At 40.8% G+C, this 25,280-nt stretch overlaps 4 protein-coding genes across 7 annotated transcripts in view; 1 reads left to right on the forward strand and 3 right to left on the reverse strand.

Annotated features, from left to right (window-relative positions):
* Nucleotides 1-3,443: 3,443 nt before the first annotated feature.
* Nucleotides 3,444-7,700, reverse strand: LOC306782334 (ferroportin; the record flags this gene model as incomplete). The annotated part of the gene is made up of 8 exons (XM_079275650.1): nt 3,444-3,703; nt 4,304-4,984; nt 5,937-6,191; nt 6,366-6,492; nt 6,703-6,818; nt 7,121-7,280; nt 7,439-7,506; nt 7,598-7,700. 8 exons carry the CDS (start codon nt 7,698-7,700, stop codon nt 3,444-3,446), a joined length of 1,770 nt encoding a protein of 589 aa, XP_079131776.1.
* A 1,736-nt stretch (nt 7,701-9,436) lies between these two features.
* On the reverse strand, nt 9,437-14,811 carry LOC306782741 (sodium-dependent neutral amino acid transporter B(0)AT3-like; the record flags this gene model as incomplete). The annotated part of the gene is made up of 12 exons (XM_079276183.1): nt 9,437-9,631; nt 9,740-9,902; nt 9,986-10,145; nt 10,584-10,788; nt 10,887-11,043; nt 11,417-11,545; nt 11,631-11,743; nt 11,843-11,953; nt 12,487-12,668; nt 12,773-12,910; nt 13,834-13,974; nt 14,640-14,811. 12 exons carry the CDS (start codon nt 14,809-14,811, stop codon nt 9,437-9,439), a joined length of 1,866 nt encoding a protein of 621 aa, XP_079132309.1.
* A 1,294-nt stretch (nt 14,812-16,105) lies between these two features.
* slc6a19b (solute carrier family 6 member 19b) lies at nt 16,106-20,149 on the reverse strand (the record flags this gene model as incomplete). Its single annotated transcript, XM_079276184.1, has 12 exons — nt 16,106-16,309; nt 16,431-16,593; nt 16,802-16,961; nt 17,042-17,246; nt 17,381-17,537; nt 17,657-17,785; nt 17,854-17,966; nt 18,356-18,466; nt 18,553-18,734; nt 18,830-18,967; nt 19,048-19,188; nt 19,951-20,149. The coding sequence occupies 12 exons, from the start codon at nt 20,147-20,149 to the stop codon at nt 16,106-16,108; spliced, it is 1,902 nt and encodes a 633-aa protein (XP_079132310.1).
* Nucleotides 20,150-21,529: 1,380 nt separating this feature from the next.
* fhod3b (formin homology 2 domain containing 3b) overlaps nt 21,530-25,280 on the forward strand; it is a 76,679-nt gene continuing 72,928 nt past the window's right edge. For all 4 annotated transcript variants that reach the window (XM_079275267.1, XM_079275268.1, XM_079275269.1 and 1 more), the window contains exon 1: nt 21,530-21,698. In XM_079275267.1, coding sequence (XP_079131393.1) covers nt 21,534-21,698 — 165 coding nt within the window. In that variant the 5' untranslated portion in view covers nt 21,530-21,533. The remainder of the gene's footprint in view (nt 21,699-25,280) is intronic.

Raw genomic sequence — 25,280 nt, forward strand, 5'->3', positions numbered from 1 at the left:
TATTAATGACAAGGTATCCAACACAGATCCATCACCATCAACAACAACAGTAACTTGGTGATGCATCGGATCGGGGGAGCTTTCACTTTGGTGTGCACCTACAGTAACCTGTGCCGACCACCAATTAAACCCAAAGAGGAAGATCTGTCATTGAACAAGAGTAGCAATTTGGTAAAAACATGAATCTTCTACATTACAGGGTTCAACCCACGGATTATTGTTTCCCTTCTCATGGATAAAAGACGACTTGAGGAACCGGCAACTGGTAGAAATAACGTAACCGGTGTCCGAAACAACTTGACAACTGACGCTGAAATGAAAAAGCCACCAAGTACACACTACAATATATTTTGCTTGGTAGTTAACTCGCTTTTTTTTATTGCTTTTTAGTCTTGGATTTGCATTTCTGTTGTGTGTTCCTGCTTCATGGAGCAAGTTTATGACCGTGAAGCCTTTATCAACATTGCTTTTTGGATTTCCTCCATCATTTTAATGATATTTAAATAATAAAAGCCCTATTGTATTCATAGACAGGAGGGTTCTACTTTGAAATCTACTTTCTAGAGGGTAGGCATAGATTTAACTTTACATTATTTTATTGCATTAGAAAAAATGTAATTGTAAAGGCTTGGAGAGTTATCGATCTTTCCTGAGTGACACCTTTTTGATAACATCATCAGATGTATGGATGTTGCTTTGCCTTTACGTAACTAAACCTGGATAACATCAACTACAGTCACCTGAGCGTGGCGTAGCTGCACAACACGAAACCTAGACTCTTGCATAGTTGCACAAGGCAAGAAAATAATTGACTGTTGAACTCACTTCATTTTCAAGATCGATATTCATCAGGCCGGCAATGCTGTGTACTGCTTCCAGTAAAACAGCCTCCCACTCCAACAACAGTTCTTCCTGGCAAGTTGCCTTTACTAGCCTACTCATGACTCTTCATTACCAAGGTAACTGCTGTCACGTTACACACTGTCAGTCATTGTAGCCTTAATATAGTGTGTAGAGTTACAGTCAGTATCCTCCTCATGGAATAGCAACAAGCTATTATAATATGTGAGAGGCTTTCATCAGCCATAAAGACTTGTTCAGTGCTGCTGATACTATTCAGTACTTGTGGTAAACCAGTATATCAGAACTCTTTCGATGGTGGCACTATTGAAGGTACCAATCATTTCTTGCCTTCCTCTACATACTCGTCTTAATTAAGTTCACATCGTGGTGATGCCAGACATTGCAGATGACAGATGAGAATATCTGGAGTAAAGACTCGATTTCCATGTCCTTCAATTCTGAATGCTCTCGCTTTTGTGTCATTATTCTATCCACCTTCATATGTCCTCCTGTGGATAATAGTTGTCAGTATTATAAGCACTCTTGGATGGTACTGTTTATAGAAAATCTGGGAGTTGAGATAGGTTGTAAACATTCTGTCTGCGTATAGTGTCTAATTTTTACGGTAATGGTGCATATTCGGTATGCTGGTATGGTGATGACCATTTAATGTGACATTGACCTCTACTGGCCATAAAAAGCCATTACATTTACATATGGCTATATACTGTACGTTCCCTGGTCCCTATTAAAGGTTTTATTGTTTCTCCTGTTTTACAGTCTGCCTGTATATGTGTATATGTGTATATATATATATATATATATATATATATATATATATATATATATATATATATATTGTATATATATACAATATATGTGTGTAGCCTGTGTAGCCTGTATATGTGTATATGTGTATATATATATATATATATATATGTATATATATATATATATATATATATATACATATATATACATGCCTACATCACATATGCAGGCTACACAGGGGGCAGACAGTATTAAACCATATTTGGATGTTGAAATGATTCCAGTACTACCATTCACTTCATTTACGTTTCAGGCTATGCATAGGGCCAAATATATTTACAATGTCATGAATTTAATTTTGCAGTTGATTTACATGAATTAGGAGAACTTCATCTAGTGTGACATGTGTCGCACTTTATTTTACATTACACAGGACCTATATTTATTTGTGGATTATGTCATCAGAATACTTGAGGTCAAAGATCATCTTCATTCATCTTTATTATCATAATTATCAGTCTGAAAAATACAACACAATACAATACAGAAATTTCACAGCGAAATGATACAAATATATTGAGATGTGTTGCTGGTTGTATGACAAAAAGGTTAAACTGTTATGTTGTTTCCACTGTACAAGAAGGAGATATGAAAACATACAGTAGCTGAGAGTAATTCCCAAGGCATATTCCCAACAGTGTTCTTGTTCTTAGTTGAGGTAAGGTCATGTTTAGTTCATCGGAACTAAAACAGAATGTGTAATACAACGCTGCCAATAGCAGTGATCAACATTTGCTACATTGCCATCACTGATTTCAAACATGTCACAAAATGAAGATTGCTTTCCTCTTGGATTTCTATGAAACTATTAATGTCACTCTTTATATGGGAAGAAAAGAAAGTTTGGAAACTACTTTTTTATTTATCAAAGTACACAAGCAGTTAGAATGAAATAGTTCGCATTAAAAGTTTGACGAAAGTACATGGCGTGATTTGATCATTTCTGTTGTTGTAATGCATAAACCAGGTTTACATGCACAAAAGAAAGGCACATATTAGCTTGATTCATCCACAGAGAAACAAACCAGGGAAAGGAAATACTTTGTCCTTTCACTTCAGTCCATGAAAAGGGGGGGGGGGGTGGGGGGGGGGGGGCTGCCCTTTGGATTTTTATTTTTTCTTCTAATCAAACAATCTCACATCGAGTTCCCTTTATGTTCCTTTTTGGACATCCTGGAATATTTCCAAGTGGACGGATCAGTAACATTGATGCCACTTGTAGAAGTACTGTCACGTCTTGTCTGCATTTCCATACATCGCTGTTAAGTTCTCCTCACAACACCAGTTCTTTACTGAGTGAAGGTTCGAAAAAGCTTTCCATCCATCCACCCTCCCATCCAAAAAGCTAAGTAAGTTAACAGGCTTGTTTGATGAAAGTCATGCAGTAATCCCACAGGGTTTGTAAAGGCCGGTGCCTTAGCTGCTACCTTCGTGTCCTGTACATTAGATTAGTACATTTCCCCTGGAGGTACCATGGCTGCATTCATTGTAGCCACCTCAACTTATGTACACGCAGGGAGAGCGTGTCTCTCACTCTATTTCACCTGAGTTCTTGTTTGCTGCTACGGCACACTGGCCCTGCAGGAAGAAAGCAACCGAGGTGGGACAGGCACTTGCTGTGTTGTGCTGAAATGAATGGCTAAGTCGGGAGTGGATTGTTGCAATAAGATTGCTGAAGGAACAGGAGGGAGACATTCATTTCACAGGTGCGGAGTGGAGTCAGTGCTGGTAAGCATCCCCTGTCTTGATGTGCGGGCCATGTCTGCTCCTTATGTGTCGTGACGGCGTTTTCTCTTGACTTTGTGTGCATACAGGAAGTACATAGTGTGCCCGGTGGTGATGAACAACACCGAAATGATAACTAGGATGCCAAAGTGCTGTGGCTGTGGAGCAGAGATCACCATGATGAAGTGAAGCAGATCCATCAGGTAATTCATAGAGCTCTGCACACCGTTTACGACACCCCTCTCTGACTCACAGATGTTCTCCTGCAGGAGCTGGGTCACTGTCAGGTCGAAGGACCAGAGACCTAAAACACAGATATCATTGGGTTTTAAAAGTTGCCCAGGTCATTAAATTAGCCAGTCGTCAAAATGGCTCTGCATTTATTCAGCTCTTCACACAACAATTGAAGTTATGGGAATAGTTAACTAGAGCCCTACCCACGGGCTACTGAATTGATTGAAATAGACATTTACATTTGTATAGGGATCTTTCGGGGCATCCTGGTGGCCCAGTGGTAAAGCTGCACATCATATAGTGACATTACAACTCTACAGTCGACCGTCAATGAAAAGATTTAAATGCTGTAAAATAAATACTGTAATTGTCACTAATGTACTGAGCAGGACATTTTACAGTTTTTAGACAGTGCTCTCTGGTGGATAGACAATGTAATTGCGACACTATCTAAATTTCCATAAGCAATTTGTTTTTATTTATTGCCCAACATAGATAGCAATATATTCATGATAAGCTAATATTGGCTGATAGTATCTGTATGCCAATGCATGGGTGAAGCTCTACAGTTGACAGTATTCCCGTGTATTTCATTTCAATGTAATATATAGACTAACTTAAGTTTTGGTGTCCATTGAAACCAGTCAGCTTTGGATGTCCTTCTACTCACCAATGCGTGCTGTGATGACACCCAAGAACAGAAGGATAATGGAGATGTACGATTCTGGCGCCGTGTCAGAGGGCACGTTGTCAAAGAGCACAGTGTTGTTGGTCCAGTGGATGGAGGAGCGGTCGGGTAGCAGTGGCTGATTGTTGCCTCCCCTCAGAGGATAAGTGTGCTTTTGCCTTTGGTTTGCCATCCCTCCGAGCTCAGTGGAGGAGTTGGAGGTAATGTAGGGCATCAGCAAGCTAAGATCCATAGGGCTGCCAGGGGCAAACACAGAGCACACGCACAGCAGCAAGCAGCCCAGGTGGAGGCAGCTCGAGATGATGCCTGTGTTAACCAGGCCGTAGGACTTTCTGAGTCTGGTGAACATCACAGTGCCCATCAGCCCAGTAATAGCCGAGACACCCATCAGCAGACTGAGGAGAGAGCCGCTTATGCCCTGAGTATACGCATAGCCAGTGGTGATGCAGTCAAAACCCAGCACTGTGGTGTAGAGGAAAGCCAGACCCATTCCTGCCAGGAAGACAGGCTGGCGATAGTAGGCCCTCCAGCCGTCCTTGCAGGTGCTCACCAGCCAGCGAAACCTCCGGAAACACAGTGGCAGGTTGGTGATTTCTTTTATGTGCAGGCTCGTGTTGCAGTTACCTTCGGTCAGAGGTTGAGGTTGTGCAACATTATCTTCCCCTGATAAGAAAAAGGAATGTCATCCATCAATTATGTTCAATTGCAAAGGTCCATTTGGTGTTCTGCACATGCTAGAATCCACATCATCTGTCAAATGCAGACTAGGGAGGCACCCATCTGACTTTTTTAGTCCTGATACTGTTACCTGGGCTTGGGTATTGGCCGATACAGAGTTCCGATCCGATACCAGTTTAATTGTTTAATTAATAAGCTGTATACCTCACTGTGGGAAAGTGACTGAAATCATTCTTTTATGTGTAAGGCAACATCAGGCTTTACTTAAATATTGCTTTACAAACTTTCCTAACTCCGATCCTGCTATTTTGAGGTTTGTATCTTCAATTAATGTATGGTGTAAATAAGCACTTTATAGTTCAAAAGATACTTTGTATAACTATCAGGACAACTGTAATATCAAAAACATTAAACGATATATATATTTTATAATGTCATTTCAAGGAATTTCCAAGTGTTCCAAGTTTAGTGTTAAATAGTCTATTTTTTAACATTTCCTTGAAAATCATTCGCCACAAATCTCACTACATCAGTACCTCTCATGATGTCTACTGCTCAATCCTGCTATAGAACTTTTAGCACTTTAACCTGACCTTTCAAAAAGGAAAAGCATCGTGACATAAGTGGTGATAGAGGCTGAGAAGAAAGTGATTTCAATGTACACTGTAGTATACTAATGCTGATTCCAGCAGGCATTGCATAATCACGAGCAGTTAATAGAAGATGCTGTATATCGTCTATATATACTTATTATTTTATCCTAATGCACAGCTCTAAATCATATTTTGACAACTTCATGTTTTATATCTACAAGCAGGTGTCGGAGCCCATAATACTCACAGATCTTTATGCACATTTTCAGTAAATCTCATAGAATTCTAATCTTAAAATCTGTGAATACATGGGGAAGTCAGAAACAACAAAACATATTCCATACCTTGTGACATTCTCCTCTCCATCCTCTGCAGATACACCTGATCCTCCTCCACCACTGGTGGTTTGACAGAAAGAGCAGGGACGATGCGGTACACCCGTGACAAGAAGAAGAACTCCACAATGAGAGACACAAGGTTCCAGCCCAGGATGAAGCCACAGCCAACTACATTGGAGGCCAGGGTCATGACCTGTCCCACTGCTAGTGGGGCCAGGATGTTAGTCACCTGATCTATCCGCCTCATGGTTGCATTCATTCCTTTTGTTAGGATCAAAGACACAGAGATTAATGTGCTTCCACTAGAGGATGGTCAGCAAGAGCAGAAACGGACCAATACCTGTAATCCAAGTATTTACCGTGCGCAAACAGTGATGTGTGACAAGCATGGAATGCGAACAAACATGTGCATTAACAGAGAATGAATCCCCTCACCAGCGAGGTGACCTCGGTTGTAGCCTGTGATAACCACAATCCAGTCCCTCTGAATGGCAATGGTCAGTGCTGTGCTTGCAAGGTTTGCCACATCTGCCAGGACGATCACCACCGTATAACAAACCACCTTGTGTAAGTTTTGCGATGCAACATGTTACTATGACAGCACAGAGTAGCCACGAGCTCAGAAGCAGAGACAACAGGGACACGGGACAGAGGGAACAACAGCAGCAGGAACTCCTCTGTGTAATCATCATGGTGAGTGTTCTGTTTGCAGATCAATATGGTGTCAAGTTATGAAATGTACGTATTAGTCAAACATGTAGCGTCTACTCACAGTAAGCCAGCCATCCCAGATCTGTTCAATCCTTTGCTTATATGAGAACACCAACATGAGCACAATGCTACACACTGTCACTGAGATGTTCTGAATGAAAAGAGACGCATGTGCAACTGAAATAGGGGACAAGAAAAACAGTTTTAGACTTGCACAACATAGATGACATGTCCTGTAAAAACGGAATCCTAGCCGTGACAGATGAGAGCCTTGTGCCTGAAGTGGTTTTGAGTCTAGCTGTCAAATCTGGACCTGATTTACACTTGAGGCATCAGTAAATGCAATTCATCAACTGGGTGGATAGGAAACTAGCTGACCTCTGCATCCAAGATTGAGATCCAAAAATCGTTATCACTGACAGTTCTATGATATATACGGCTTGCTGACATATTCAAATGGGTGGGAAATTGTTGCGTACCTTTATTCCTGGGATTGCGATCAACCCAGTCTCCAATCAAAGCTCCTAGAAGGAGCACTGACCCAGCCACTACCAACCCAAACACTGCAGTCAACAGCAGGTTACGGCCGTACAGCTCAATCAGGAACACAGAAATTGCAAAGTGCCACATGCGGTCACCCTGTTCAACACAACATGAACACATTATGTATTGTTTTTCAAGGTGCCGTATGTATGCTGTCACAGGATTTACAGTAAGCAGGCTACCTTGCATTTATTTAAGTTTCAATGAGTTATCTATTTCTCCAGGAATCTGATTCTTCAGGAAATGATTCTTACCCACATTGACAATGCTCCACTGACATAGATGAGAAACTTTGGACCCTTGAGGTAGATAAGAGCTGAACCTTTCGAAGAATCAAGAAAAAATTAAATCAGCACACATATTTGCTGCAAATACATTGCACACATTCTAGTTTGATTCAAAGTTGAGTTCACCTGGAATACTCCTAGTTCTATTTGCTCTTGCATCCCTGATGTCGTCAGACTCAAACTCGACCACGACCCCACCACACTGGGAGGCATCTGCTCGCTTGGACATTTCCTAGTGTAGGATCACAGGTCAAAAAGACTGTTGACCCTGTCGCACTCTCGTCCCATTGTTGGTACTACAGTGTTTCAGAACTGTAGGTCGCAGCCTCACTTGCATGTTTTAAAAGACACTCTACTCCACTTTGTTGTTGATGACTACAAGCATGTTTAGACCGCTTATAGGATTATTGGTTATCTACTTATTAACATACTTGGAAGAAATTCTATAGACGGGACCAAAAATCAACATGTGGCGATATTGTCATCACTTATTAAATACACAATTTATTTTTCCTAGCCAGCAACTTTATGGAACAAAAGTTGGAATACCATGTCCTTTTGAACGGTAAACGTCAGTAAATGGTTGTAATCTCTTCAGCTGTTTTATTATTATTAAATGTTCCACATCTAAATGTGTTCACACTTTGAATAAGGCATAGATAATGGCTGCCATGGGTCAACAAGTCAGAATGTGAATAAGATAAAACAGAAAAAAGCGCATCAAACAATACGATTTTGCAGCAGCATCAGTGTGACATCATGCATCGCTCTATACATGCTCTCTGAAACACACAATAATCATAGCGCTCATAAGTCAATGCACTGTCAATCATCACCTTTGTTCTGATGTTGCTCTCAATCCTTGCTGCTATTCCTCGATGTTTTATCTTGTGCCATGTATCCTACATTGGGATGCTAGTCTTTCCTGAGAGCTGGAATTCATACTGTAGTAGTTTGAAAGGCTTAATAACATCACAGTGTTCAAGTGCACCATTGTATGAAAGTGCCAGAAAAGCAGAACAGGCAGAGGGACAACAAAGGCGGCCAGCATATTCCAAAGCACGTGACACCAGGGGGACAATATCACTGTCCACCCACACCACAAAAAGGACAACCGTGTAACTCGTATGGCTCAAAATACACACATGCGCATGGTCAGTGAGCACATGCATGCACCCTCACTCACACACACACACGAACCATTCTACTAGTCTCATACAACCACACACACTGTTAACATGCAAAAAAGTTACATAAAGGACACCTGCAACACGAGCTCACTCTTCACACTTATATTATATATATAATATCACAGATATATATCACATCACGTATCAAAAGCTGTTCCATGGACAGACAGGAATGTGATTTAAGATGATGCATAAAATGATGATAACATGATGATAACATGATGACGATGATGTTGGCAGAACATACAGTGACACAGCATTGCTACAAATAATAATAATAATTCATAATGCGCACATGAAAAACCATTCAGGAAAGTTATCCATCACTCGTCTTCTTTCCCATTCAAAACATCAACACGGGAAAGTGATCTTCCTTTTAATCAAGCACAAACCTGATGTTCAGTTCCAGCCTTTGGTATTCTCTTGTTCATATTTTTCCGCTGCATATTGTCCTCCGTTGATTCGATCTAGCAGACAGTGTTTGCATTTCCTTCACCAATATAAATACACTTAAAAACAAAAGTTTTATTTTTGATAATATACTGAAATTACAGCAATTACTTCTCTCGTTATGTCATTTAAACAGTAATGTGATTAGAAGTTTGTTATACCATACTTTAGAAAAGATTTTAAAAAATACCCAATATTACAGTAGAACAATCAGTAAAGACTTTTGCTTTTTAATTGAATATACACAATAAGATGCGAACAGATCTCAAATATGTAAATCGATAGTCCTGACCACCAATCAGATAAAACGGTTAGAAAGTGTCATTTACAGTTCTCCTTGACATAATTCATTCTCATATGGATTTCTGTTGTGCCTTTTCATGACGTACTTCTTCAGCAAGCCCATGCATTTGTAGAGAGCCACAAGAGGAATTGATACAACAGGAAGGACGGATAAGAGCACGCAGATAGAATAAACCCATTCGGGATAGTGCTGAACATCAGCGAGGGGGAAGTGCTCCTGTAGGGGTGAGGAGCAGGAGGTCAATGTCTTTATTTTTTCATTGTGCACCAAATTTAACAAATTCTACCCAGTGCCACTGTAGAGCAAGCGTGAAATCTTTCTTACGTAATCTGGGTTCCAGGCGTTATACGTTGGTCGTTTTTCAGCCTCGACTACGACGTATGCCACAAAAACCAGCAGCAGCATGAGAGGACTGATGAAGCGCCAAGTGGCCTGCCAGTAGATATTTGGTCTCCGACCTGTCATCCATTCAATGTCGTCATTAAATCTGTGGGCAAATGGAAGCCCTTGGTCAAATCATTAGAATATGTTTTCATATTGCAAGTATAATGACATTTATTACAATATCACCTGTTTATTCCATAGATGTACACCACACTGATGATCTCAAAGAAGGCTATGATGAGCAGAGGCATGGATCCCACATAGCTGTTGAAAATCTCCAGCCAGTAGTTTCCAGAGCCCAAAGTAAAGACGAGGGCCACAGTGAAGGAGGTGAGGCAAATTAACCCTTTAAACAAAAAAAGGAAAATAAAGGAAATGGAATTTCCTTCATGCTATGATGATTAATAGGCTGAATTCAGTCAAACAGAAACCTTTTAGCGAGTCTATCTGTGCAAAAGTAATTTAAAGCATGTTTATATCTGAAGGAAAAGTGTGCAATCTGACATATCTGACAATATTTATTTCACACGGGAAGACAGAAAATTACACAAGACTACAGGGTGCCTATCAAAGCTATTGATCCAAAAGGCAGATTTACTGTTCATCAACAGGTGGGCTTTCACATATGACTTTTGTGTAAGTGTCATTATCACTGGTAAGTATAGAAAGTAATAGATATGTTTCAGCTCACTTTTTCAGTCCTACAATACAAACGTGTGTTGTCAGTGCCCCATATGCCATGATTGCAACCACTGTATGGAGTAATGAGATTTTTTCGGTTTACCTGTGATAATTTCCTTGGGAATCCAGGATGGAATTATGTGCAGGTCCAGCAGAGGAGTAAGGACCCCCTCTAGATTTCCAAACATGGAGGACAGGCCCAGGCTGAAGAGCATGACAAAGAAGAGCACCGCCCACACCTGAGCGCCTGGCATTTCTATCACCGCTTCAGTGAACACAATGAAGGCCAGTCCAGTTCCAGAGACACTCTACAGGTAGGATGCGATACGTGATCTCACATACACTCACGAAACGTCATCGAAAGAAACTGTTAAAAACTGTTTTAATAGTAGCGGATGTACTGCACCTGGTCCAGGAAAGTCTGTAGGTTACAGGTCTTTAGATTGAGGCTTTTGACCTCGGAGGGATCAGTTGCGTTGAGATAGTTCAACCAGTCATCATAGTTTTTAACAGTTATGTTTTCATCCCCAATGTTGAATGAATTAGTCAATCTCAGTATGTTCCTAAAATCAACAAGAAATGAAATCGGTTAACACGGCTTTCACAAGTATCACTGACAATAATTATAACTAGGACTGAAAGTGTATTTATTAGTTAACTGAGAAAATGTTTGAATACTGGTTGATTGATAAAACATTTCGGTAATTTAAGTAAAAACACAAACTGTTGAAAGTATAGGATGAAGTTTGCTCTGTATCACTGGTGCCACCCTCCCACAGTGAGAGAGGGTCGTAACAATCACAAATCCCATTGCTTTGGGGTCTGACAATTTGTAATTGAATAATCTCCAGTTGTACGTCTAATAATAATAAATAACAATCATTATGCTGAATATACATTACTATGGCAGATTATAATGACCTATATGGTACATACCAATTTTGGCAGTCATTGTAGTTTTCATTTGCCTTAAATCCAAGAATGGCAAAAATAGGAATCGATGCATATATCGACGTAAAACTGTTCACGCAGCCGACGATTAGGGCATCTCTCTCACAATTATTCCTGGAAAGATGTTATATTATTTCAATTTTTTGTTTGTGTATCGTACTGTCTTTAATGAATACAAATGTGTTCATAAAGTTCTTACTTCTGAGCATTATAACTGGAGAAAGCAATAAGTCCCCCAAAGGCCAAAGACAAAGAGAAAAAGACCTGAGTAGCCGCGTCCAACCAGACCTTTGGATCTCTCAGGGTTTCCCACTGTAATGAACATGATAATAATTGTTCGTTAGATATCATACTTTACTCATTAGATTTTGTCATGAAATTATTTCAATGTAAAGCTACTGACAAACTTACATTTGGTGTGAAGAGGTATATTAAGCCATCCGTGGCCCCAGCCAGAGTCAAGGATCTGACCAAGAAGATGGTCAAAACAAGATAGGGAAAAGTGGCTGTGACATAAATAGCCTGTTGAAAAAGTTATAATGCTGAAACACAATATTTCATATTCACGGCAAACTGAATTTGAGATTTTTATCACGCTTTGTATGCACGCTGGAACTTCAGCCTCGTCAATATGCAGAATGTCCTGTCAGGGCGTTGAGAGCTGTGAGGCTACTACTATACTGTGACTTGTTTAGATGTTAACCAACACTCTACCACCCATAACCTTCATCACCTTCAATACAACTTCTACCAGGATGCATAATGTGTGTGAGAAAAACATGGAGAACAACATTATTGGTTTGTCCTGCTTTTGCTGAACATGTTGTCATTTTACTGTTTGAGGCAGCAGGTTTTACTAGATTTCAGAGTTTGATTTGTAACGTGCGTGTTGAATTTCTGCCAGTGATGAAAGTTGAGGTCAGAATTTAGTTTGGCCAAGTTGGAGGGATCTACATTGCACTTCCAACATTTTGCCATCAATTGCTTGTATCTAAACTAGAATATATAACAAATATATATAACTCTAAAACTATTATTTAACGCTACATCATTACCTTTCCAATAGTCTCAATTCCACGTATGAAGCAGATGTACACGAGGCACCATGCAGATGCAAGACACAGCACTAGCCACCACTGTAAGGACCCACTGCTCTCGATGTTTGGGGTAATGTTCAGTGTTTCGCGATACCAGAAATAGTTCACTGGTGAGCTCTTCTCACATTCACTTACATAGCCTGTATCAAAGAGATGAATCATCATGATTGATTCATGATTTACTTCATTTTTACTTTGATCATTATTCAGCATTTATTGTGTATGTTAATGATGTAAAAATTACCAGTACGATTCAGGTTTAACGGGCAGTCCCTCCAGGGAAGTGGACTTTGAAAGGAGTGGAAGAAGTACCAGAGGACCCAGGCCAAGATCATGTTGTAGAACAGGCCAACTAGGAAGGATACTGCCAAGGAAGCCACACCTGTGTATACACATTGACATTATGCAACAAGAAATGTATGTATGGATGGTAGTAGCTTTATGTTTTTAAATATATTCCTTCTTTGGCATCTTGCTTCCCGAGTAAAGTTCATTAATACCCAGTGGTGTAGTGGAACTAAGTGCCTTTACTCAAGAATTTGTGCTTAAATGAACATTTGAGACCATTTGTGTTGCCACTTCTGCATGAGCTCATACCTTTAACAGGTAAACCAGCCATTTCAAAGATACACTTTATAAATTAGATCAAATAAATGCATTTAGGTAGTTAGGAGTTAACAGGCTTCTGTTTTTTTTGTCATCACATCAGTAAAACAAAAATATTGTATGCTAGCTGTTCATATTAGACATTCAGGCTCCCTCATGTGGTTCAAATGTATACTGCAGATAAAACATGTTAAATAAAAGACTGTAAGAAATATTGCAAATTATCGAAAGAAATCTCCTGCATCCCACCTGTGGGCCCCAACCCATTCTTTGGAAATGACTGTTTTAACCCTCACCCTGAGGTATTGTTTTTGTCATATCTCACTGCTGCTTTATTCTTTCCCTCCAGTGTCATTCCAATTTCTCATGACTTTGTTAACCAATTGGTTCCTAATGACTTCATATCATTGTATTCTGTTTAATTTGTCCTGTTTGAACATAAATCAATTGGTGTCCTGGGGGCAGTCAAAAGCGCCCAATTGCAACACATACAGTTTTAGAAAGGATAGATAAAAGTAGTTATTGTATGTTAAATATGTTTGTAGGATAGGGGTTAAGTATTTTTTTGATACTCTTACTTGACAAACATTTCCGATGCAGGACTTTTACTTGCAACAAACTATTTATACAGAGTGGTACAAGTACTTTTCCTTAAGTAGAGCATCTGAATCCACCACTGTTGATACCAAACATTCTTACCTAAACCTCCCAGATAAGGGGAGATTGAGTTCCACACCCCAACACTTCCCATGCGGAGCCGTTGTCCGATGGCCAGCTCCATGTACAGCAGAGGAAGTCCCTCAAACACCAGGGCAATGGCATAAGGAATCAGAAACGCCCCTTGAAATAAAGCACATTTATAAGGGATACAAATGATTGTGATAGCTGACAATTAAACGCTAAACCTTAGTTTTTCAGTAAGCGCTTGACTTCAACTTAAATAGTTGCCTTTATAGTTGAAGGTCATTCAGTTTCCTATTGCTGGACATTTTATTATCAACAAGCAGAGCTTTATCACACTCACGCATTCCCAGCAATAGATCTTAACACCTGACCTACAGCAGTGTGCAACAGTCATGTTTCCCCCCGTCATTTGATCTTCAATTGTATATTTTGCGCACCACTGTATGGAGTTGTAAAAATATTTTCAAATATTTTTAAATGGGTTGATAATGTATCCATTTTGAACAGTAGTGAACTATCCAAGTCGGGATTGTCTTCGGTCAAACACATGAAAAACAAGAGACAAAGGTGCTACAGTCACTGCAGTGATATACCTCTCTAAATTATTGGTGGAATCAAACGAACATAATATAATCCTTTTGGTCAGTCATCTTTAAAAGTTCCATAATCAAAGTCAGAGATGTCAATTGTGTGCTGGAAAAACAAGATAATTACAGCATGAAAATGTTTCTGGTCATGAAAAACCAAATGGAAAGCCAGACTGTCGACTTCACTTTCTTGTGTTAACATTACGAAGCACACTGTTAATGAAAGGCTCTTACCTCCACCATAGATTTGACACAGATATGGAAATCTCCACACATTCCCAAGTCCCACAGCAAAACCTATGCAGGTTAGCAGATATTGTACTTTATTGTCCCATTTTGGTCTTTCAGTCATTTCTTTAAGTCCATGAACCTGCGTCTGCTCATCACTTCCGCTGTCTCTGTCCATCACTTCTTTGTCTTTTGTTATTTCACTTCATTTAATGAGGCAAATGTTTTTGTCGGACTTGTAAACTCTGTCTGAAGAGAAGGGGGCGAAACTGGTGACTTGTTACCTGACGAAGGGGCGTCATTTGCTTTATCAGCCTTATGCATCTTGTTGGCCCTTGAGGCTTTGTGTGGTGTGTCCGTGGAATAAAAAGCCCTTGTGTAAAGCGGCATGATGTGATATTGATAACAGAGATGATAACAGTTGGTACAACACAGCATAAATAAGGAGCCCAGGAGAAAACGTTGATAGTACAGATGCCTTTTAAATCCGTACGTGATACAGTTTACATAACTGCTGAGTTATTTCAGTCAACGGTAATTACCAACCTTCACTTACTCCAGAAAACATGTGTTGTGTATGGAGTTCCTTATCAGACTTCATCACCAAAAACACCATTCAAAATGTCTTGTACGTAATATGTATCACATTCATACACAATCAGTCACATCCATTATTCTATCCTGGTAAACACAGAGTCGAGGCATTCAGCACACACAGTGTCATTTACTTTACAAATGGCAAATGAAGGAATTAAAAAAATAAAATAAAAGATATGCAGCGGATTCAGTCAATATTTGATTCACCTCTCAAACATGTCACAATAGTGACCCCAGCTGGACAGATGGGTGTACCTTCATTCATCGCATGGCTCAAAGTCAGCTTCCTTCTGGGGCAGCGCCTATAGTCTCAAAATCTATTTGTTTAATCACATAATAAACTGTAGCTGTCAAATCACAGTCAATCCCACAAAAGGATCAACTCACGACGGGGCCTGGGATATAACTCTATGGGTTTATACTAAGATCCTATGTCACTAGACTTAATCAATAGACATAATTTGTTTGCAGTAATTTGTTTTGAAATGTGTACTTTTAGCAAAGTCTGAGTCTCACCCAAAGGTCTAAGAAACTGTCCTGGCCCACCCGCTGAGATTTAAGACCAGATTTAGAGCGTCTCTATGCAACAGAGCTTCAAGAATCGATGATGTAGAGCACACTGCATGGGCCCTGTCCCAAATAATGTGCATAATGGTACATGTCCTAAAAGCAAACAGATGATATCCACAATTTCATGAACACATGGACTGTACAATATAATACCACTGATTTCAGCCACAACAAACAGGTCACAGCTGGCTGAGGAAAACAGAGAGTTCTGTTCAGTAAAGCTATGCCTCCTATTTTAAAAGTGTGTTGATTAAACCATGATAACAATTACCTAAATCTTCTTGAAAAAAACAGAAAATACCACATTAGGCTGGGGATGTTTTGCTTTCATTGTTCATTTGAATTTCGTCAGAGTTATTGTCGAGATGAATCGTATCCCTCTTTTTTGTCCTTAAACATTTCCAGAGACAAACTGAAGGCACAGCAAGACTGGGTATCCCTGCCAATATGAAGATGATCACATTGATCCAGACTGGATATGGCTTTTCCTCCAGTGTAGGGAATTCATCCTGCAAAGACAGAGCAAATGCCATATTTTGAGTTTTCAGTGGTTCATGACGGCGTGTTTTAAAAGATCATTATCCATAGCTCAGACGATTTTGAACGTCTCAAAATTCATTCATTATTTACCGATTCAGGATCCCACGTTTTGTAAAGGAGCTGTTCAGACACTTTAGTGACGAAGTAAAAAACCAAGATGACAAGCATAATGAGTGGGCTGATGACTCTCCATGTTGCCTGCCAGAAGAAGTTGGGTTTGTGTCCGATCATGAACTTTATATCATCATTGAACCTAAGAGGAGAGTGACACATATATTCCATTGTCAAAGAGTGTGTAGACAAACTAAGAGAATAACAAGCCTCCTTTAATAAAGGCGGTACAATAATAGTGTGGGATGCTTGTGATACCGTGAGCTAATTTAGTTTTTCTCATCTTTTAATTGACAAAAACAAGCCGTTATAGTAACATATATAAATATAAATATCATTTTTTCTATCACCTGTCTATTCCATATATGTACACAACTGAGAACATCTCGCAGAATGCAACAACTAGCAGAGGGATGGATCCTCCATAGGTGTCGAAGAGTGAAAGCCAATAGTTCCCTGAGCCTTGGAGAAATATCAGACCCACCAGACAGCAGAACATGCACGTTACACCTGAAGGAAACCAAAACAAAGTTGTTAAGATATTCTAGAAATCTCATAATGTAAATTGAACGACTAGATGTGGGCGTTACCAGTGACAGCTTCTTTTGGCCATGTTTTAGGGAACACTTTGAGGTCTTGCAGTGGCACTATAATTCCCTCAATGTTACCAAACATAGAAGACAGACCGAGACAGAAGAGCATTACGAAGAAAAGGACGGCCCACAACGGTGAGAGGGGCATCTTGGTGATGGCCTCAGTGAACACAATGAAGGCTAAACCGGTTCCTTCAACTCCCTAGACCCAAACAAAGCACAGCATTATAGCAAAGCATAGCAGGGATCATTTGAAAATACACATTGGTATATTTTCCACGAACAAGGAGCAGCTTCTTTGCTAATGGAAAAGTCCTGGTGCATAAATAATCTTACCTCACTAAGAAAGGTGTTTAAGTTGCAGGTCTTAAGACCCAGCTCTTGAATAACCTCAGGGTGTGTTTCATTAAGATGCTGAACAGCCTGATCGTAGTTGCTGTCAGTGATGTTGCCCTCAGGAAGCTCAAAGACATTTAGCAATGTTAGGATGTTTCTAAAACACAAAATGTTAGTTAAATGTTCAATAAACAGTTTTCACAGTCGATGTATTGCTGGAGAAAAAAATATATATGAGCTGCTTAAATATAACTCAGCGAAAAAGACACAACGTACCCAGAAATACAGTTGTCAAATCTGTCGGTTGCTCTGAAGCCGATTATAGTGTAAACGACCGTTGCAGCATAGACGGAGGTGAAGCCATTGATGATAGAGATGATCACTGCATCCTGCTCACAGTTGTTGCTGAAGGAAGAATGCCATTTTACTTTGAGTTGACTTTAAAAGACACCAGTTAAAACGAAATAACTTACTGCACTGAGTTGTAGCTGGAGAAGGAAATAAGACCACCAAAAGCCAGAGAGAAGGAATAGAAAACTTGAGCACCTGCATCGAGCCATGTTGATGGATTCGCCAGTTCTGCTATCTGAAAGAAATGGTACAGTGGACAATTATGGATCAACTAGTTATTGTTCTGCATGGGTTATATTCTACCTCTAATGAGGGCCATAATATTAGAACCATCTAATATGGATGAGTTATTTTCAGAGGACTGAAATAGCAAGACATTTGATAAAAGATCAAACACGTGAGGGTAACTGGTGGAGCACCCCAAACTGATTTTTTTCATTTCATTTTTTGGAAACATCAAAACATCATTAATCCTTCCTTAAAATATGTCAGCATACAATTTTACCCACTTAACTTTCAAACAGCATTAAAACATTTTTTCTTTAAATTATCGATTGAATGCATTCTGATTTGTTATCTGCAGTAAAACCAGTGTGAAATGAATTTAAATGAAATGCAACTCACATCTGGCGTGAAGAGGAACTTGACTCCATCCAAAGAGCCCTTCAGGGTCAACCCTCTGATCAGGAATATCGTCAGCACCACGTAGGGAAGGGTCGAAGTCACATACACAGCCTCGGGAAAAGAAAGTATATTCACACAATTACTGTTTAGTTGAATTCAAATTGTCTCTCTTGTTGTAGTAAAGGAATGTGCTGTACCTTCCCAGTTGTCTCAATACCACGAATGATGCAGATATAGAGCAAAGACCACGCACACACGTGACACAACAGTATCCACCACTGCAGACCTCCGTCCTCTTCAATGGTTGGAGTTGTGTTCAGGGTCTCCCTGTACCAGAAGTAGTCCACAGGGGAGCTCCTCTTACACTCTGAGACGATGTCTGACAGAATTTAACAACAGAATTAACAGCTTGTGTCGGTACGCCAAAGTCAAGAGTTTATTCTGCGAGAAATACAGTACCAGTTGTAGCATTACCTGTTAAATTGGCATTCATGGGACATTGACTCCAAGGCAGCGGCTCTTCAAATGAGTTGAAGAAGTACCAAAGAATCCAGGCAATGATGGTGTTGTAGTAGAGACTGATCGTCAGAGATACACCCATGGAAGCAATACCTGCCAATGAATGTTTTAAAAGGGCTTCTTAAGGCACTCTTTCACCAGTTGTAGCAAAAAATAAACAAAATGTTTCTCACCAATGCCAGTCAAATAGGGATGAATTGCAGCCCACACTCCCAAACCGCCTCTTCTTAAACGTTGACCAATTGCAAACTCAAGATATAAAAGTGGGATTCCCTCGAGAACCAGCAGGATCAGAAATGGTATCATAAATGCACCTGGAAGAAAATTCGAAGGAACTGTTGATGATGTTAGCGATAACTCTCTTGGATGTTAATCATTTAGGGTGCATGTCAGCACATGCAGAGATAAAGTCCGACAGCGAATGCACGTAACTTCATAATGCAACAACCCATTCACGCCTTTGCAGTAAGCTCTTTACGAGGATTTCCTGGCCATCAGAGGGCATAAAATGTCTTTCTGCTTCTTTCTTATCTGACAGATAAGGTACACGTCATCTTTTAATCATAGTCATTGCTGGATCAGTGGTATTGTGATAGTGTTAAGTAATTACTTAACTTAGAGAAGGGTGTCAACTATTATCTAATGTAGACCAATTAAAAAATGATTTGGCCCTGGGGAAAATTGAGGCTAGCTCGTTTGTAAACATAAAACCACAGCAAACAATTTATTTACATACATCAAAACAACGTGAAAATATAAAATATGCTCATAAAAATAAAAGCAAATGGATGGAAAAGGGGAACAAAATCCATGGCTGACCACAGTTCCCAATAAGAAATGTGCATTTATCAGTCTAGGCTGTCACGTGTCTTCTGGCTTTAGGAATAATTCCAAACCTTCAACAGGTCATCTAAAATGCATTGTTGATGACATAGCAGGCAGACAGACCTGCCTGATGCCTGTGAATGAAATGTTAATAAGACGTCTGGGAGTATACGTTTTTTTTCTTCTGCCCAGTGTTATTGTAAATAGTGAAAAGTGGAATAATTGCAGTAAACAATGAAAGCATCACTTGCCTCCTCCATGACTCTGACACAGGTAGGGAAAGCGCCAAACGTTTCCGAGGCCCACACAAAACCCAACACAGGTCAGCATGTACTGGGTCTTGTTGTCCCATTTCGGTCTGTCTCCAGCTTCTTCCTCCTCCAGCTTGTCCAGCTGCTGATGGGACAATATCCTGTCCTCCAGGCCTGGATTGGGGAGTTTTAACTTCATGATCAGTCAGACACTGTAGTATTGTTGGGATACACTAGTGCACTGTGCATTGCTGGAATGCAAATTGTGGCTCACACCATAAGATCCTTGGTTATGTACTGGACCTCTGTAATAGATTGACTAGGATGCAGCGTCAGAGAGCACCAGTTAGAGGTGTGCAGCCTTTGAAGCATAAGATGAGCAAGAACACACAGTTAAGTCTTATCTGATTGGGAAGGGTCAATCACTGAGGTTTACTGGAAGAACATTTATTCATATGATTTATTGATGGTGCAGAGTTAAAGAATGATTAAACAGTGTGTCACAATACAAACCTTTCCTAACGGTCAGCCTTTATGGCCTTAGTCAGCAGATGGAGTTTGCTCATTTTCCATGGAGTCAGAAGAAGTATTTATCATTGCACAGTTAATGAGTACATATAAGAAATCTTTATTTTTTTAAATTTATATTGTCAATTAACTGTTGATGGACGCTTTACAAGAAGAGTTGGGCCATATCCTTTTTGACAAATACATATACATTTGAGATGTTCTTATATATTCTTCCAACTACATTGTGGCGTGTTAATAATAACACATTATTGGTTGTTTATGTACTTTTTATTAATGTTTGACGTACATTCATTTTGAGATGATCAACATCTCTAGAATTATGTAATTTCATCTGTCTTTGCAGGATAAAGTGTTACGCTATCGACCTGTCTGTCAGCTATATGAAGAAGCTCTGTATATTTGCCATATACTGCCATCTATCTACCCGCAATGTGTTTCTCAGTTGTAGTTGATTGTATCGCGCGATGCATTGTTGAGTCGCTGCCAGTTCGGTGCAGCGTTTTTGATTTTGTGTGTACTTCTCATACTGGCCGCTGGAGGCCGCCATTGCGCTTGTAACATGAGCTGAGTCGGCCGGCTGAGGTCTGGCCGCTGTGTGTCCCCCTGGCAAGAGTTTATGCTCGAGGAGGGAGCCGCTTCCCATCGCTCTCACAGACCAGGCGCCAAGTGTGGCAGTCCCGTCCGCAGTCTGCCTCAGCACCGCTAACGCCCGCAATGCCCTTGGATACCGCCGCCCCGCTCATTTCCACAGCGCACTGACTGACCGTATCTCTCAACGAGGTACCCTGGACCTTTACTTCTGGACCGTTGTGTACACTGTCCTCATCCGCAGCGCTGCGGGAAGCGAATGGAGAAGGTCCAAGGATAACAGCGGGTGCAGGGTTTTGCTACTGCAGAAGACCTGCCGGTAGTTCGCTGCCCGGGGGTGGGTGGGGTGGGGGTGGGGGGGGGGAGGGTTGGAGGGAGGAGGGGGGTGGGTTGCCTGTCTGTCAGAGGCTGTGGTGTCGCATCCACTATTTTCCTCATCCAAAATCGCCTTGCATGGATACATCATGGCTACGTTTATGTGCAGGGTGCAGGTCTTAGATGATACTGATCCATTTAACAGCACCAACTTCCCCGAGCCCACCCGGCCACCTCAGTACACCTTCAGGGAAGATATTCCTCTGATAAATCAGATTGCTGGAGTCCACAGGCTGCTAAAAGCCCCGCAGAAGGTATGCAGTATACTTATTAATCTGTTGATGCTGTTTTTCTTCATGTCTCTTTCAATGAGCTCAGAGAAAAGGGAACACCTGTGCAGAATCTTAAATTAATTATTAGCTTGAGCATGTTGTTGGGGTTATACTAAACAAACCTAATAGACCATTGATAGAGCCAGTGATGGAGCATCAACGTGCTTTAAACAATGATTGCATGCACAGTGACAGTACGATCGGCCTGTGATATGACATTAAGGAGTATCCGGTGGCAGGGAGTGATGTTGGAATGATTTAGACATCCAGTATTTGTCTGAGGAGCAGGAATCTGTTAATGTTTACCTCAACCACGACACCAATCCCCTCCGTGTGACCTCTTCTATTACTGTCCATTAGCTGGATTCAGAGAGATCTTTTCAAACTTTGAAAAGTTTTGTTCCAGTTATTTTGTGCAAGAGAAAAGAAAACAGAACAACAAACAGATAATACAACAGTGGTTTACTCAATTAATATCATTGTTCACTTTTAAGCTTCCATCAACTTTCAATTGGTTGTCTCTTGGCTTAACGGAGCTTGAAGTTTATTTAGGAAACCACTTCTGCTATTGTCTCTACAAAGCCCCGAATAGAGTGTGGGGGGGGGGGGGGGGGGGGGGGGGGGGTCAAATGCCCAGTTGGTCAGTTGTTGAAGGGTTGGAGAGGGTAATTCCCCACCCGGACTGTCCTAGATCTGGGGATTTGCATTTGCAACCATCCGATCTCAACGCAACTTCTGAATCTGTGTGGAAACACAACACATTTTTATCTGGCATCTTGCCTTTATGGTATGTTCTCTCATTTGTTTTAGTCAGAAGCAGAATGCATGTTGCAGTGCCTCTCTACCTTGTTGTGTTTTGTCAGCTGCATTATGTCTGTTTTGGTTGCAAGAGTTGGCCTCCCCAAAATCCACAACTGCACAGCCAGTTTTAAGCAGCTCAAAATAACTGAATGCTCCTCTTTGGCATGGTGTATATTGCCATGTTTATGTTTCCTAAAGAAATCCAGTGACATCAATAATGTAAACCTGAAGCCCATTTTCAATTTATTTTTCTTTCAGAGGCCTCTGAAGGCTAATTCTTTTGAGAAATGCCAGTTCCTGCCTTCTGATTACACCATGTGCATCAAACACGTTTTCTACAGGCCTCATCTACTGCCCTTCAAATTTAAACAAAGCAAAGGGGCCATAGGATGTGAGCTTGAGTGTTTTATTAAGCACTCATCTTAGTCTGGTTGGGAAGTCATGTAAATAGAAAGTTAATTAGGGTCTTTCTTCATTCTGTCAGATCAATGGTAGGCTACTCCATCTTGTTTGAGCAGAGCTGGTAAGATAAGTCACGGAAGCCTCAGGATGCTGTGGATCACCACAAGCCTGGCTCTCATTCCGCAGCCAACTGACTCTGACCAGCAGGATGGGATGGGAACGCTTTCCACTGTTTGAGAGAGGAGCGGGAAGCGGGCAGAATTAAAAACACAAACAAAGAGCTGATGTTCTTTGCACAGTCGACTGCTCTCAGTTTAGCAGCGGGCCGGCTGCACCACAAACTAGACAGAGAGGGAGTACCGGTGGTATAGCCTCAGCAGCGCTGGGAGATTCGGTCACATGGGCATTTGTGGTCGGCAGTAACTTGAAGGAGCAGCCCTGGTGCTTGTTATAAAAGATTACATTCAGGTGGATGACAAGACTGTGTGACCACATTGAGTTCTGTGATTCACACCCTCACTTTGCCGTGACCCTGTACATGTACACGCATTCGAGAGCTAATCTGTTGTCTCTGAGCTCCGTCTCTATGGCGCAGGTCAATCCGGTATAAATAGCACGCTGCAAACACATGGTGTCGAGGGAGTCAAAACAGCTAGCATATGCTGTCTCTGGGCTCTTCCTGTCAGTTTCAGTCTGCAGTCTCCAGAGGGGCGTGTGTGTGTGACTGTTTTTTTGTTTATACGTGTGTGTGTGTGTGTGTGTGTGTGTGTTGGATTGGTTCGTACATGGGACGGCACATGGGCTATGCTGCTGCTCAAAGTCAAACATCAATTACGATAAACTGTTTGCGAGGTTTAAACATCAAACGCCCTTATGGCCAAGGATTAAGTTTTATAGCAACAAGGATTTAAACCATAAATGCAACAACAGATTTGTCAGGACAGCAGACACACTTTGAAGTCAGTTTTTCACCCCGTTGCCTTTCGGAAAAAGCGCTGCCACCATGTATTTAAATGCAGTATGTCATTTATTGTCATTGCAGTAGCACTGTTGAATATTTCGCGGGCTTTAATGGTGATTCAAATATTCAAACTTTTCTGTGTCTTCTGTGGATAGAAAGTATGACGAGTCATCACCTGACTCAGCCCGACTCTTCTGTCATGAATAATGCATTGTCCTTGTCAGATGACAAAGCGACCAGGCTCTTCAACATCAGCTGGAGTTATTCCAGATCTACTTGTAATGTCATCGTAAATCAATAGATCAATAGTCCTTCACATGCTTTCTTCTCTGTCAGTGTTTTGTCGTGGCTTGGTGGCCTTGGAGGCCTGGCATCGGATCGCAAAGGCAGGGGAAATGTGGTTCAGTCTTGGAGAATGGACTCTCTCACTTTACCAATTTCAATTTTTGGGTCCCGTAATGAGAAGTTATGTTAAATGCTGTAAAATACAGGTTCCTCCTTCATGCCTGTCAGAGCTCCTTTGAATTATTTTGCGCATTGTTATGCAGAGTTGAGGTTTTGTTGGTCTCTGCATTTTGAAGGGTTGTCTCGGCAGAGGGCTCCTTTCAGAAGAATGCAGACTCATCTTCCGCATGCTTGACAGAGGATTACTGTTGTGGTTTCTCTCTCATGCATCAAGTGTGTTTTAATGTGTTTTTAATCACTTGCCTTCACAGAAAGACCACCAATACCTATCTTCACTTTTATCAAACAAACTTTAACCTTTAAGGTGTAATTCATCTTGTTTAATTTCGAGCCCGGTGCAGTTAACAGATACAAATGTGTAGGTTGAGCTTATGCATTTGTAAACTATGTAAAAGTCAATGTTGTTGGGCTATTGAGTTTGCACACAGTATTCCTTTTTCTCATTCTAAAGCAATTTGGAGTGAGATAGCAGTTTTAAATTGGAAATTGCATGGTGTTTATTTTTATCTCTTTCTGTTTTAACTGCTTCCCTGGTCAGTGGACCACAGTGTGGTGGTTGAAGGGAGAGGCCAGACCTCAGTGTGTGAGCAGAGCTCTTGTGGTTACCTCTCTGGACTTGGCCATCACAGGCCACTGTGGGTTCAAGTCCTAGACGGTGGACAGCTAAGAAAACCTCTGCTGCTGATAATCTGGGAGCACTGTTCTTGGATTAAGGGCCGTTTGTGCATCAACCTGGCACGGTTTTACGTGGCAAGACTTGTAATCAGTAATCCGGGTTGATTATATAATGAAAACCTGAAGAGCCATGTGGTTAGAGGATGGATATGTGAATACATGAATGAGTATGTACAGATATTGACTGATTAATGGCAGACTTGCATGGTTCACTTTGACTTTTCCACGTTTGGTGTGCGAGTCAAAACCTTGTCCGGGGA

Source organism: Melanostigma gelatinosum, assembly GCF_949748355.1.
Source record: "Melanostigma gelatinosum genome assembly, chromosome: 9".
Classification (NCBI taxonomy): Eukaryota; Metazoa; Chordata; class Actinopteri; order Perciformes; family Zoarcidae; genus Melanostigma; species Melanostigma gelatinosum.